Source organism: Cynocephalus volans, chromosome 11 (genome assembly GCF_027409185.1).
Source record: "Cynocephalus volans isolate mCynVol1 chromosome 11, mCynVol1.pri, whole genome shotgun sequence".
NCBI lineage: Eukaryota > Metazoa > Chordata > Mammalia > Dermoptera > Cynocephalidae > Cynocephalus > Cynocephalus volans.
The window spans coordinates 61,216,398-61,231,834 of record NC_084470.1 but is presented as its reverse complement, the minus strand read 5'-3'; the positions used below and the strand labels follow the sequence as shown (position 1 = coordinate 61,231,834).

General features: G+C 39.4%; 1 protein-coding gene across 2 annotated transcripts in view; it reads left to right on the top strand.

The window, feature by feature from the left end:
* DCAF1 (DDB1 and CUL4 associated factor 1) overlaps positions 1 to 15,437 on the top strand; it is a 65,537-nt gene that overhangs the window by 35,997 nt on the left and 14,103 nt on the right. For both annotated transcript variants that reach the window (XM_063114529.1, XM_063114530.1), the window contains 10 exons: positions 2,727 to 2,851; positions 4,797 to 6,060; positions 6,802 to 7,000; positions 7,881 to 7,963; positions 8,510 to 8,594; positions 11,108 to 11,341; positions 11,942 to 12,035; positions 12,572 to 12,676; positions 12,891 to 12,964; positions 13,503 to 13,604. In XM_063114529.1, coding sequence (XP_062970599.1) covers positions 2,727 to 2,851; positions 4,797 to 6,060; positions 6,802 to 7,000; positions 7,881 to 7,963; positions 8,510 to 8,594; positions 11,108 to 11,341; positions 11,942 to 12,035; positions 12,572 to 12,676; positions 12,891 to 12,964; positions 13,503 to 13,604 — 2,365 coding nt within the window. The remainder of the gene's footprint in view (positions 1 to 2,726; positions 2,852 to 4,796; positions 6,061 to 6,801; positions 7,001 to 7,880; positions 7,964 to 8,509; positions 8,595 to 11,107; positions 11,342 to 11,941; positions 12,036 to 12,571; positions 12,677 to 12,890; positions 12,965 to 13,502; positions 13,605 to 15,437) is intronic.

Genomic DNA, 15,437 nt, shown 5'->3' with positions numbered 1-15,437 from the left:
GTTGGTGTTGGTTTTCCCATGGTGTATACTCAACAAACATTTGTTGAATTGAATTGAAATTTTGGACTTGAATTTGAGAAACTAGATTAAGCATGAAAATAGTACTTTTAATTTAAAGGGTATTTCATATATATGGTCTTGGTATTGTAAATATTGCTCTGTAAGCAGGGATCAACATGTGTACTCTCGGAGAAGTTACATAATTTACATGGGTACAGCTGCAGAGCTGGGGTTGAGGTCCAGTCTTAAGGCTGGAGTCCAGTATTCTTTGGTACTTAGACTTTAAATGTCTTGCTACTGCTTGACAATCATATATAATATTTAGCTTACTTTCACATAAAACTCTTTTTGCTTTTAGAATTGAACATGCTGTTATGATTTTCACAATTAAAGGCAGTCAGGGCAGAGTAGGATGAGGATCAGAAAACGGCAGCTGATATAATCAGGATGTTGGGTGGATTCTATTTAAGAATGATGTAAAAAGAATTTAAACTGTATTTAGGAAAAGATAGGGGTCTGAAGAGGAGATAGTAACAAAGTTTATAAACAGCAGTTCTTGATCTTCTTTCCATATTCACGCATTACCGTAAAGATAAGAGTGGCTTATTTAGGGTGAATATAGCTTGTTTACAAAACCCCAGGATATTAAATCCAGTGGGGTGCTTTTGGAGTAGTTGTCCTCAAACTTTCTTAGGACCCCTTTACCATATTAAAAATTGAGAACTCTAAAGAAATTGTTTTTATGTTATCTGTTGATGTGTACTGTGTTAGAAATGAAAACTGAGAAAAATGTAAAAATATTTATGAATTTATTTAAAAATAATGTGAACCCATTACATGTTAGCATTTTTTATGAAAAATTTCCAAAATAAAACAAGGTGATTTTAGCAAGTTCTTAAAAATGTCTGGCTTAATACCTTATATCTGCTTCTATATTCAATCTTTTGTGACATCACACATCACATACCCTCTGGAAGACTCCACTATACACTCATGAAAGAATTAGAGAGAGAAAGGAAAATAATATCTTAGTATTACTGTGAAAATAGTTTCTATTTATCAGGACCTTTGAAAGGATGTCAGAGACCCCAGGGGTTTCCTGATCACACTTTGAGAACCACTGTATAATAGTATTGAAAAGAACTAGGTTATTATCTTTACTTGGAGAACTGCTTAAAAGACAAGGAAAGCTCAAAAGATAACTAGGAAGGGTATAAATACATTTTTTTGACTAGTAAATCCATGTTTGGATTATTGAAAACATGTCCTTCATTTAAAAAGTTTTTTAAAAAATTTCCCTCCACTCCCTTAAGTATTTATAAAAATAAAATTAATAAGTGCTTGTTTCTGCTTTAGAATATACAGAACCTCAGAACCATAGAAAAATATTCTCCCAGTCTTTTATCCATACTGTATGTAAATATACATAATCAAGATTATACTTAGTCAAATTCATCTTTTTTATGAAATATTTCAAAATATAGAAAAATGCAGAGAATAGCATAACAACTACTTATACCCAACTTTAACCAGGGTTGGGATGTTGCTGTATTTGACTCTTCCTCTGCTCCTTTCCTTTTCGTGCTTCTCCAGTGACAAATCTTCTGAATTTGGAGTATATTCTCTTCATTTATGGTTTTATAATATACATATCTGTGTGTCCATAAACAATAATATATTACTACTTTGTGTGTTTTTAAATTATGTATTTTTCTTTATGCATCTTTTGCAGCTTGCTTTTTTAACCCTTATGTTTTTGAAATTTATACATGTTAATATTTATTTAAACTGCTGTATTTTTATACTTTAATCAGTTCCCCTACTGATGGGCTTTTAGTGTTTTTGGTGGTTTTATGGGTTTTGTTTGTTTGTTTTCTGTTAAATACATGGTACCATGAACCTCCTTTTAGAGTTTCTCTTGAGGATGTGATGTGTTAAACCTAAGTTGTGGGGTGTCTGCATTTTACCTTTATTGGATGTTGACATTCCTTGTAAAGTGATCATACCATTTTCTTCTCCCACTGGCAGTGTAGGGGAGCCTTACTTTCTGTATCTTGCCAATACTTGGTGTTATCAGGTTTTTAATTTTATAACTTACATCTTCTATTTCATTAATGTTGTATTTTGAGCCCATTTCCCCATCCTTTAGAGTTCTTTGAAAATGATTGTCAATGGCTGCAGAGTTGTTTATCATATGAGTGTACTGTGATTTAACACATATATTCCTCTTGTCTGTGTGGATTTTCTAATTCTTTTGCTATTTTAAATGATGTGGCAATCTACGTAATGATGCATAAATACTTGTTAGTACTTCTGAATATTTCTCTAGAACAGATTGGTAGAGGTGAATTTCCTGCACCAAAGATTATGAACATTTTAAGAATCTTATTTCATATTTCCAGATTACTTTTTAGAAAGAGTGTTCTGCTTTCTACTCCCACCAAAAGTTTGAGAACATTTCTCTCTATATATCCTTACCAACATTGGGGATTATTCTTTGTTTTTAATCTTAGAAGTTTGATAGAAAAAACTTTATTCCTATTTTTTTTGGAAGAATTGTCGTGGTGATTTGTAAATCCTCTCTTGATGCCATGGCTAGGCATAGAGCCACACAGGTAGTGGTTCTGATCTATTGTTCTCTCTCTCCTTTTTTTTTTTTTAAATTGTTACTGTTTTCTTGTGTCTGTATTCTAGTTTCTTTTTGACTAATTATTCTTCATGTCCAGGAATGATACTGTGCGGTTTGCTTTGGATGTCCTGGCTATTCTCACTGTGGTGCCAAAAATCCAGCTGCAGTTGGCAGAATCAGTGGACGTGCTGGATGAGGCTGGCTCTACTGTCTCCACTGTAGGTAGGTTGCACCTTGTCATTTTTGTTGTCTCTTGGTTTGGATTTGTTTTCCTTTGCTATTCTGGTTGTGTTATTTACCTGACCTAATTTTGGGTATTAGAGCAGAATGTAGTAGAGGAGTGTTCTTTTTTTTTTTATTTGTAAAGAAAATGAAACTGTTGCTCACAGTTTCAGAGGCTGGGTGGTGACAGTGACCCAGGGGTCTCACATTGCAGAGAGAGATTGACCTCCTCATTCACTGTCCTTTTAAAGCCCTCAGAACCACACCCCTGACCACCATTTTTAATCCATTCATTACCTCATCATCCTGCAATCTAATCATCTCTTTAGGGCCCTACCTTTCAATTACCATAATAGAATTTCGCACCCTCAGCAGTTAACAATGGGAATTAAGCTTCAGTGAGGTTGGGGGGACATCCAGTCTACAGCATTCTGCCCCTGACCTCCCAAACTCCTTTTCACACACAAATACATTCATTTCATCCCCAAAGTCTTAACTTGTTTCAACTCAAAAGTCCAAAGTTCAGAATCCCACTTGTGAAATCAAAAACAAGTTATTATATCCAGATACACGGTGGGACAAACATAGAGTACATATTCCCATTCAAAAAGGGAGAAATTGGCCAAAAGAAAGGTATGACAGGACCCAAAGAAGTCCGAAACCCAGCAGGGCAGAAAGTAAATTTTATAGCTGGAGAATCATGTACCTTGACTCCATGTTCAACGTCCTCTGCACACTGTTGTGAGGGTTGGGCCTCCAAGTCCTCAGGCAGCTCTGCTTCTATGGCTTTCCTAGTCTGAGGCGATGCTTTGGCTCTCGCAGGCTGGCCTTGCACACTGGTAGCTCCACAAGTCTGTCTGGGGTCTACAGTCCCACTCTTATGCCTCCCCTAGGCATGGTGCTGATGGGGTTTCTGTGCTGTAACCCTGATCCCACATTTCCTCTTGGCATTGCTCTTACAAAAAGACACTATGTGGTGAATCCGCCTCTGTGACAGATCTCTTCTTAGGACCCCAGGCTTTTCCATACACCCTTTGAAATAACGGCGGAGGCTCACAAGCTTTTATAGTTCTGGCAGCCTACAAGCCTGCAGACCTAACACCACGTGGATTGGAGGGTTCTTTATCCCTTCTAAATAGTGCCATACAGTTTCATATAAGGGAGTTGTGTTAGTAAACTGAAAGTTTTCTAAGTGGTACAGGCTTTCTGCTATAATGGTACATGTGCATTCCTGAAAACCTTATACTCTGCAGAGTCTTGAATGGAAAATAACGTTTATAGGAAAAATGGGTTGGATCAGACAGTAAAAAACTTAAGCAGCTATGTAACCTGAATACTAAAAACAACCCGATAATTGGCAAGATGCTCTAAATGGGTAGAAACTATCATACACACAAAAAGAAGATGGACTTTGTTTGAAAATGTACTTTACTAAGAGCAGGGTTGCTGAGGGTGCTGCTGAGGTGAACATGGGAAGTAGTGTGACTGGCCATGGGTCCTCAGGTGTACCACACTGGGAGAAAGCCAAAGGTGCAGGTGCTTGTTTTTAATTTTCTTAATATACAGTGGAAGAGGCTCCTGCTGCCACAATAGCAGCCAAGGTGAGGGCTTTTTTCTTTCCTGTGGTAGGTTTTTATTTATTCCCAATATTTTTGCTCCCCTTATCTAGGAAAAATTGCACATGCTCCTTAGTGACTTCCACCAATATATCATTCTGTTTAATAACTGCCTATGAGGTGTTGCATCATAAAGATACATTATAGTAGAACTGATTGTATTTTATACAAACATTGCTTGCACGTTTTTAAAAAGTGAGGTGGTTTTTTTTGTTTTTGTTTTTTAGTAGAACAAAATGAATAGAACTTCAAATTTTGACTCCAGAATAACCGTTAAAGTTGGCCATAAGTTTTATGAGGAATGCTATAACTTCTTTTTTCCCCAATAGGTATCAGCATTATTTTGGGAGTGGCTGAGGGTGAGTTCTTTATTCACGATGCCGAAATTCAGAAGTCAGCACTTCAAATTATCATCAATTGTGTGTGTGGCCCGGATAACCGAATATCCAGTATTGGCAAATTTATCTCTGGAACTCCTCGGAGAAAGCTGCCTCAGAACCCCAAAAGCAGTGAGCACACCCTGGCCAAGATGTGGAATGTGGTCCAGTCCAATAATGGCATCAAGGTGCTCCTGTCCTTATTGTCCATCAAGATGCCCATCACAGATGCAGACCAGATCCGAGCCCTGGCCTGCAAGGCCCTGGTGGGCCTGTCTCGCAGTAGCACTGTCCGGCAGATCATCAGCAAACTGCCCCTTTTCAGCAGCTGCCAGATCCAGCAGCTGATGAAGGAGCCTGTGCTGCAGGATAAGCGCAGTGACCATGTCAAGTTCTGCAAGTACGCAGCTGAGCTCATTGAACGGGTCTCAGGAAAACCACTTCTCATTGGCACTGATGTGTCTCTGGCACGGCTGCAGAAAGCAGATGTTGTTGCCCAGTCCAGAATCTCCTTCCCTGAGAAAGAGTTGCTTCTGTTGATACGAAACCATCTCATTTCCAAAGGGCTTGGAGAAACAGCAACCGTGCTGACGAAAGAGGCTGACCTGCCCATGACTGCTGCCACCCATTCTTCTGCCTTCACCCCAGTCACTGCTGCTGCTTCTCCTGTCTCTCTTCCCCGAACCCCTCGTATTGCCAATGGCATTGCAACTCGACTGGGCAGCCATGCTGCCGTGGGTGCCTCTGCTCCTTCTGCCCCCACTGCCCATCCTCAGCCACGGCCCCCTCAGGGTTCACTAGCTCTACCTGGCCCATCTTTTGCAGGCAACTCCCCTTTGATTGGTAGGATCAGTTTTATCAGAGAGAGGCCATCACCCTGCAATGGCAGGAAAATCAGAGTGTTGCGGCAGAAGTCAGACCATGGCGCCTACAGCCAAAGCCCAGCCATAAAAAAGCAGTTGGACAGACATCTTCCTTCCCCACCTACGCTGGACAGTATCATCACAGAATATCTTAGAGAGCAACATGCTCGTTGCAAGAACCCAGTTGCCACCTGCCCACCTTTCTCTCTCTTTACACCTCACCAATGTCCTGAGCCAAAACAGAGGCGGCAAGCGCCAATAAACTTTACCTCAAGGCTAAACCGCAGGGCGTCATTTCCAAAGTATGGAGGAGTGGATGGCGGATGCTTTGATAGGCATCTTATCTTTAGCAGGTAAGGAGAGGCCCCCTCATTCCCTGGGAATCGGAATGATTTTTCTGTTTAAATCAAAGTGTTTGGGCAGTATCAGCATAGAGTGATTAGTCCAGAAAGCAGTTTAGCCCAAAATACCACTGATTGTCACTTCTGTGTAATACTTGAACGATGTAACTATACCATCTTTTGTCAACCATGATTTCCTTGTGTGATTGATGGTAGTATGTTGATATGATGTTCTTACCACAACTAGTATGTTTTCTAGAACCCATGCAACACACTCTTCCTGACTAGGCTCCCAAACTTGTTTTTGTGCTTGTTGAAGTTGCCTCCCATTCTGATTCTTAGAAATCTTACATAAAGATTGTGGGATCACAGGTTTTAAACATAGGAATTAGTATTGTTTAAATTTATAAGTGGAGGGCCGACCCCGTGGCGCACTCAGGAGAGTGCGGTGCTGGGAGCGCAACAGTGCTCCCGCTGCGGGTTCAGATCCTATATAAGGATGGCCAGTGCGCTCACTGGCTGAGCGCGGTGCGGCCGGTCACAAAAATGACAAAAAAAAAAAAAAAAAAAATTTATAAGTGGAGGTCCTTTTCTTTTAAAATGAAAATGAACCACTGAAGGTAACTGATTTTGGAAGAACCCATTGGAAATATAGATGCTGTTTTTTCTTTCATCCTTCTAGCAAAGTTTGCTTTTTCTGAGAATGTTTGTACATTCTTTGTCTCTGATTTGCTGGGTTTTTTTCCCCCTTAGATTCCGCCCTATTTCAGTGTTCCGGGAAGCCAATGAAGATGAGAGTGGCTTCACCTGCTGTGCATTCTCAGCACGGGAGCGGTTCCTGATGCTTGGCACCTGCACGGGGCAGTTGAAGCTCTATAATGTGTTTAGCGGTCAGGAGGAGGCCAGCTATAACTGTCACAATTCAGCCATCACACACCTTGAACCTTCCAGGGTAAGAGTCCCTTCCTAGGATGCTTTCAGTCATTCTTCTAAGATGGGTTGTGAACTAGAGTAAAGGAGGCTCACCTTTACTGGGCTTTTTTTTTTTTTTTTTTTTTTTTTTTGTCTTTTTCGTGACCAGCACTCAGCCAGTGAGTGCACCGGCCATTCCTATACATGATCCGAACCCGCGGCGGGAGCGTCGCCGCGCTCCCAGCGCCGCACTCTACCGAGTGCGCCACGGGATCGGCCCTTACTGGGCTTTCTTTTTAAGAGTCCTCAACTAAAAAGTTTAATTGAGGTTGACTCATATTTTGATGGAAACTGAGGAATATGGCCAAGTATTAAGAAAAGAGGAACTATCTTTGACATCTCTCCAGGACCCCCACCTCCACCCCCTTTGGAATTGTATTTTTGTTACTATAGTTTGGGCATACCTAAATCAAAAATCAGAAATCCAGAATACTCCAAAATTAAAGATTTTTGAGTGCTCACATGATGCTCTGAGGAAATACTCATTGGAGCATTTTGGATTTTCAGATTAGGGGTGCTCAACCAGTATGTATTTGGCAAATATTCAGAAATCTGAAAAAATTTGAAAAAAGGAATCCAAAACACTTCTGGAGTTAAGCATTTCGATAAGGGATGTTCAACCTATTGTTCAACAGGAGTTAATATTCCCTTAAATTTAGTTATTTTCTAGGACACTACAAGTACATGTATTTAAATCTTAGTGGCTTCTGTCCATTTCTTGGTTTCTGGAAGTTTTTCTATTTTCTATTTAATCCAACAGCATTTTTTTAATGCATGTATTATTAAATGCTAATGGCAGATGGTGACATCTGTGTATATTTAAAACACATGGTTATCCACCTTGGGTCTCCTCCTTTTAGGACGGGTCCTTGCTGCTGACATCTGCTACTTGGAGCCAGCCTTTGTCTGCACTATGGGGAATGAAATCAGTATTTGATATGAAGTATGTATCTGCTTTTGCAACCTAGTCTCTGTGTTTTATTTACCTAATTTATAACCCCCTTCCTCCGGTTCTTAGGCTGGAAGCCTTTGGGGAAAAGAGGAATGCTGTGAGTTATTGCAAACTTCTCCCTTCCTCACCTAAGGCTTATATTTAATAAGATTTTATCTTTCTTAATTCCTATATATTCTTACATGGTATATACATTCTCATAAAGCAGCAAGACCCTTCACTAACCCAAAATGGAACATCCACATATTTTCTCATGTTTACATATAACAGTTGCACTCTTTGCACTAGGGTGTTTTCAAAGGCACATATGCCTTGTTGTCCATTTCTCTAACCAAGGAATTCCCGTTAATTGTTTTGGGTCTGCTTGGACAAAGTAATGGAGGGATTTTTTCTTTTTAGTCTAAGTGTACAATTGTTTCCTCTTTGGGAGCTGAAGATCTTCTGGTGAGTATGGTTATGTGAGAGCCTTATTGTCAGTTGGTTGAAGGTGTATGTCCTGAAGGTCCGTACTTCAGTACTTCTGTTGTTTGTCTGTAGGCATTCTTTCACAGAAGATCACTATGTTGAGTTCAGTAAGCACTCTCAGGATCGGGTCATAGGCACAAAAGGAGACATTGCCCACGTAAGTACTTAAGAATTCACTGCTTTCAAGCTGATTTATGTGCCCATTTGTTCATACTAAAATTTTCTGGACTGAATGTGAGGACTTAAGTCCTTGGGCAACTAGAAATTACTCAGTGATATTCCTTCCAGTTAGACTCTTAAAGTGCAATAAAGTGGTTTTAAGCTGTATGGGCTGAACATGAACTTAATCTGGTAATTTAAGAAAGATGTCATTAGCACAGCAGATATTTTTTAGTTCTTACTACATTTTAGATGAAGTAAAGTCCCTGCCTTTATGGACCCTCATCGGGGAGACAATAAATAAAGAAGCAAATATATGGTGTGTTAGGTGGTAAGTGAGGGAGAGAAAAAGAGAGCAGAGTAAAAGGTAGGAAGTGCCTGTTGGTGGTATAGGGGTACTGTTTTATCTAGGATAGTCAGCATCACTGATTAGGTAACGTTTGGGCAGATCCTTGAAAGAAGTATGAGTGTCACACAGATATCTGGGGGAACGGTGTTTTAAGGCAAAGGGAATGGCAAGGGAAAAGCTTTTGCTTGGGAGGTTGGAAGAAGAGGAGAAGGTAAGAGCTGAGGTCAGGGTGGAGCCATATCCTGTAGCATTTTGCAGGCAGTATTAGGGCCTTCGTTTTTTCATCCAAGTGAGATATAGACACTGGAGGGTGAGCAGAGGATACGTGGTTGGATGTGAAGTTCTAAAGCATGACTCTGGTTTCTGTGAGGGAGGCAAGAGCAGGCCTTCCAGGTAGGGTATAGTACCAGCTGACATGTGAGAGGAGCAGTGGAGCTGTGCTCAGGTAGGCATAGTGAGGGTGATGAGAAGTGATGGGCCTCGGCCCTGGGGTTTTGGACACATGAAGTTTGAGATTTTATTAGACCCTGAAATATACAAATCAGGAATTTGTGAGAGGGGTCTGGGGTGGGAGATTAATAAATATGGGTGCTGTCTTTAGTATTTAAAGCCTTGAACCTGGATGAGATCAGCTAGAGAAGAGAAGGGAAGAGGTGGGGGACAGAGCCCTCTGGCTTGTGCTAATATTTACAAGTTGCCAAATGAGGGACTTAGGAAGGAGATCAAAGAGTGTGGCCAGTAAGGCAGAAGGAAAAAGAGGTACTCTAGAAGCCTGGGGAGGTCTGTGTTTCGAGGAAGGATTTATCAACTGGGTCAGAAACTGCTGTTGAGCTGCCTAAGATGAGAACTGAAAGGTGACTTGATGTAACAACATGGAGGTCATTGTTAACTGTGTCAAGAAATAGTTTTGTATGCTTGTGGGGCTAAAACCTGATTAGAGTGGATTTATGAGAGAATTGGACAAAATGAATACAGACAATTCTTCTAAAGTGTTTTACCGAAAAATGAAGCAGAGAAATAGGGTAGTAGCATGAAGGGGAATATGGAGTGGTAAAGAGAGAGTTCCCCCCCAACTTTATATTTGAAAATGTTAAAACATACAGAAAAATGGAAAGAATATTACATACACTCACCACCTAGGTTCATCAGTGTAAGTTTGCCATATTTTCTTTGTGTAAATATGTGTGTGTTTTCTGAATCATTTGAAAGTAAGTTGCAAACATTATGACATTTCATCCCTAAGTCTTATAGCATGTATCTCCTAACAATAAAGACATTTTAATACATAATCACACTATTACCAAATTTAAGAAACTTTATAGTAATTCTCAGATATCATCTGATATCCAGTTGATACTCAGTTTTCCTAATTTGTTCCTGATTTGTTTGGTTTCAAATGTTTGTTTGTTTGTTTGTTTGTTTTGAACCAGGATCCAGCCAAGATTCACATATTGCATTTGGTTGTTGTATCTTACTAATGTTTTAAAGCCAAGAACCATTTCTCCAGTTTTCATGACACTGACTTTTGAAGAGACCAGGCTAGTTGTCTTGTCCCATGATCTGGATTTGTTTCCTTGTGGTGTCTCCTTATTTTTTCCTATATCAAAGAAGGAATTTTTTTAAAGATTGGAAATATTACAGCATGTCTGTAAGCTGATGGGAAAGATTCTGGTCTCTGCATGGATTGCACATTGTAGACTTTGGGAACTTAGTATGGTGGGGCTAAACATTGGGAGATTTTAAAAAGAAAAGGGTATTTCATTGATGCCTTTCTCCAAAAAGTAACCCTTCGTGAGTATTCTGTGGGTGATCATTGATTGACCTATATGGAGAATTTCTCAGTTTTAATCTTAGAAACATTATCTGTTTCTTGAAATGGGGAGGGGAAGAAGAGGGTTTTCTTATCCCGAATGCAGCTTTACTTCTCATTTTCTTACTTGTGGGAAAGGGATTTTTCAAAGCTTGAATGGGAACGAAAGCACTTAAACTTTGCTTGGACGGGCATGGTCTTCCTACTTTCCAGTTATTTTACAGTACTAGGGCTTTTGTAATTTGGCAGGGATTTGGAAAGCATGGGAGAAATAGTTTACACAGTTTCTCTTTAAATTTGTCAGTGTATGGATTGGTCTGATTTTTCTCTTCCCACCCCTTCTTCTCTAAAGATTTATGATATTCAGACTGGCAACAAGCTGTTGACTCTGTTTAACCCAGATCTTGCCAACAACTACAAGAGGAACTGTGCCACCTTTAATCCTACAGATGATCTTGTCTTAAATGATGGCGTCCTCTGGGATGTCCGCTCTGCACAGGCTATCCACAAGTTTGACAAGTTCAACATGAATATCAGTGGTGTTTTCCATCCAAATGGGCTGGAGGTCATCATCAATACTGAGATTGTATCCTTTATACTCATGTCTTACTTTCCATATGTTATCTGGTTTGTGGTGCATAAATAGTTTGTTTATCTTTCCATCAGTACTTGGTTAAAGTATCCATACTGGTATTAATATGGTGCCTGTCATCTGGGTTGAAGTGCTAGTGAATCTCCAGTGGACTATTGACAATGCTGATAATTATTGATGACTTTCACTAGCATGTTTTCTGTATACTGGGAATAGTGATCAGATTCATGCCTCCCAATCCTCCAGGTATTGAATTGACTTTTATCTGTCTTTAGAAGGCTTTTACTTTTGCTCTATAGAAATCAGTTGCTAGGCATAAGAGGAAAATGATGAAGTACTACTGTTAGGAGGTAAAGAGCTCATGTAGCATTCATGTATAAGGATACTGTAGGATATTTCCAGGGACAGCATTCAATAATATGTATTCTGTATCCGTATTTGTTTTATCTTGGTCTCATTGACTTTTAAAGTATCAATACCTAGCAGAAAGAAAAAAAAAAGTGATAGAAAAAAAGTGATATTTCAGAATTTCCCCCATGAGGTTAGATAGGAAGTTCTGTGTAAAATAGTTTTCCTTGACCACTCCCCTCCTAGTGGGACCTTCGAACTTTCCATCTTTTACACACTGTTCCTGCTCTGGATCAGTGTCGTGTGGTATTCAACCACACAGGGACAGTGATGTATGGAGGTAATAAACCTTTTACTTTTCTTCATTATTCTCTTTCCTCTTACTCTGCCTCCTCACTTAATTTAATACTTCCATTTTGGAAATATCTCTCACTTGTGAATTGGAAAGCATTTGAAAGTTGTAACATAAAGGATAAAATGGTAGTACAAATGGCGATGAGAGAAAGTAAAAACAGTGTTGATTAAGAGTGCAAGGCAGCTGACTTTGAAGACAAGTAAATCTTGTATAGAAAGAAATTTCATGCAGTAATTTTCCACATGTATCATTGTGAACTTAAAACTCTTAGCATTATTATCTTGACATGTTGCAAGCTTTCAGCTGTAACACGTGTTGGGAGCTAGATGACAGGTTGAGGATATTGTTTGTCACAATAGGTAGGATGTGCAAAGACGATACTTTGAGAGAACTATCTAGACGCAAAGTAAATTTACTTACAAAGGAACTCACTGAAGTTTTGTTTAGCCATTAACATTTACTGCACTTAAAAGGAGGGGATGTTTCTGATTCCTAATAGTATTTCACTCCCTCTCCCCTAGCTATGTTGCAGGCAGACGATGAAGATGACTTAATGGAAGAGAGGATGAAAAGCCCTTTTGGGTCATCCTTCCGAACATTTAATGCAACTGACTACAAACCTATAGGTAAGCATGAAGGGGCATATATTGATCATTTTTGTCATGTTTTGGTGTTCTTTAAGATCCTTCATTTTCTGGGAGGACAGTGGTTTTACATTGAAATGCAGAGGAGTTATGGAAATATTTATGAACGATGAGCTTGAATTCCTTTAGAGAAAGAGCAGGTTTTAAGGTCACAGCAATAGTCCAATCCTGAGTCTTGTCACATTCTGTTTTCCAGCGACCATTGATGTGAAACGGAACATCTTTGACCTGTGTACAGACACCAAAGACTGCTATCTTGCTGTCATTGAGGTAAAGGGAGAGTGCAGAGGCCCTGCTGTTTTGTTCTAATGTTTAGGATCATTTCAAGTTATACTACAGACATTTTGTCTGATATAAAATATGTTCTAAAGTCGATACATTCCTGATGGTAGATTATTGAGAACCTACTCATTTGATGGGGTTTGGGAACTATATAGTATAAGTGAATAGTAAGAAAATCCCAATATAAGACAGCAAAGAGAGTCCTATCTCCTTTTATCCCAGAGTCACACCGTCGTGCCTTTCTCAAAAGAGTTTGGATCTTTCACCAGAGCAAGACCGGTTTGTTCCAAGGATGGTGGTCTCTCTGGTGCTTATATCTCTCACTGCCCAAGCCTTTCATTCTGCTTTTCTTTGCCTCTCTGTGTCCTATGTGTAACATTTTCAGAATTTTGAATATTCAAGAATTTTGGTTATTGAGAGTTTTGATAGTTACAGGGTCAAGATTGTGGGTGCCAGTCAAAGCTGAGGTGTGGATGTGGGCCTTCTGAAAACTAACTGCTCCTGTGGACTGGATGTTCTGTTCCAGAATCAAGGTAACATGGATGCCCTGAACATGGACACGGTATGCAGGCTTTATGAAGTAGGCAGGCAGCGTCTGGCAGAAGATGAGGATGAAGAGGAGGACCAGGTCAGTGGTCTTTTGAGATTTTTTTTTTCTGCTGAAAAATGCATCATAGTGGTTATGTTCTCCCATATTTTGCTCTAGGGGGGTTTTAATATCAGCCTTTGCTACCTGTTGCCATATTCAGAAGGCCTGTCATGTGCCCTTGATCAGTGAAACTCAGAAAAAAAGTGGAATTTTGTTTTACAAGACTTTAACCAGTACCTGATGATTCTGTGAATTCCATTTGTAGATTAATTTGCAGTTTAGAAGCCTGATTTTGTTTCAGAGATTTTCTTGTACTGTCTTTTGTACCAGTACCCTGTTCTGACTTCAGGTTAAGGAGCTCTTATATTCTCAATGTCAATACAAAACAGAAGTCACTCTGCTGAGATGAATCATAAAAGTGGCTTAACCCGTATAAAGTTCTGGTTTGCATTTTCTCAGTTTCAAGGCGTATAGTCTATTTTTAGATTAATAGAGTGGAACCTATGGGTAAAGAGAATATTTTGCTGCTTTTGAGAAATTAAACATACATAAAATGTAGGTCGATAATATCACGTCCCACAGTTTTAGCTTTCCCTTTTTCATAGTGAATTTTAATTTGTGGTCATATTGTGCTAGGTGCTTGCCTGTATGGTGCATCAGTTTGAGTTCTGAAGAGTTTCTCACACTTCTGAGTTTCAGCAGATCTTTTACTGTCTGCTAGGCTCACACCACATTCTCTTTCTAAGAGTAAACTCCAGGCCAGATTCTTTTCTCTAATCTTCTGAGAACTGTATATTACTGGTGAGTAATATAAAGTTGAAAATTAATGATTGGGATTTGATTTTCTCTGTTGCAGATATTAAAGCAAGAGAAATGTCTTTTTTTTCAGGTCTTTGGTTCATTTCTATTTTTTCTCACAGTATGGTATTGCTTAGTCTTGGTGCTTTGTCTCCTCTTTAAGGGCACAGAGGTGCTCTAGGTGAGGAGAGGGGCACCACAGGATGAGGGGAAGTGCACTTCCCTCAGTTCACATTGCTGTAGCTTTCTTGACCTCCATTCTTCCCCTACTTTTTGGTAAATCATGCTCAGATAGGGTTAATGAAATAGCTTTCTGTTAGCATCCTTCCCAAATAGCTTGTTCTTAAAATTTTAAAGAATTTTTTAAAAGCAAAAAATTTTTGAAAATGGTAATTTTATAAGTATTTTTTGGATGAAAGTCTAATACTATAGGCAAAAGATGCACGTTTTTTCTATAATAGGGCTTAATACACTAATCAAGGGTGTTTTTTGTCAGTTTCAGATTTAGGTTTGTGTTTCACTGTTGGGCTTTACAGGTTGTTAAGAGCATATTGTTTGTTATTTAAATCAAATTCTTCTTTGAATACAATATCATCTGTACATCAAAGGTGATACAGTACATCTGGATCAAATAAACCTGGATCAAAAAGCTAAAACAGACTCAGCTAAAAATCCTGTTTGTTCTCTCTTGGTCTCCACTGCTTCTGGTAGTGTGTTCCGACTAGTATATTCCAACTAGATAAGTATGCATTTTATTAGAGCGCACAGATAATTCATAATCTGCAGAAATGTGTTTCTGAGCAGAGTGAGGAGGGGAGACTCTTGTGTGTAGGGTCAGGGGAGGCTGGTGATCCTCGTGGGGTCAAAGCATAACCTTCTTCAGGGCCTGGTTGCTACTTGACTCTGAGGGGCTTTCTTTCCTCTGTGAGATGCCCTCTTAGGGAGGGGCAGTTTCCCAGTTCTAGCTTCCCTCTTCCCTCACACACAGATGAGGGTAGTCATGATCCTTGTTGGGTTCTCTGGGAGTATTATTTTATATATAAAGTGCTTTACTGAAAATGACGTCCTCAGTAC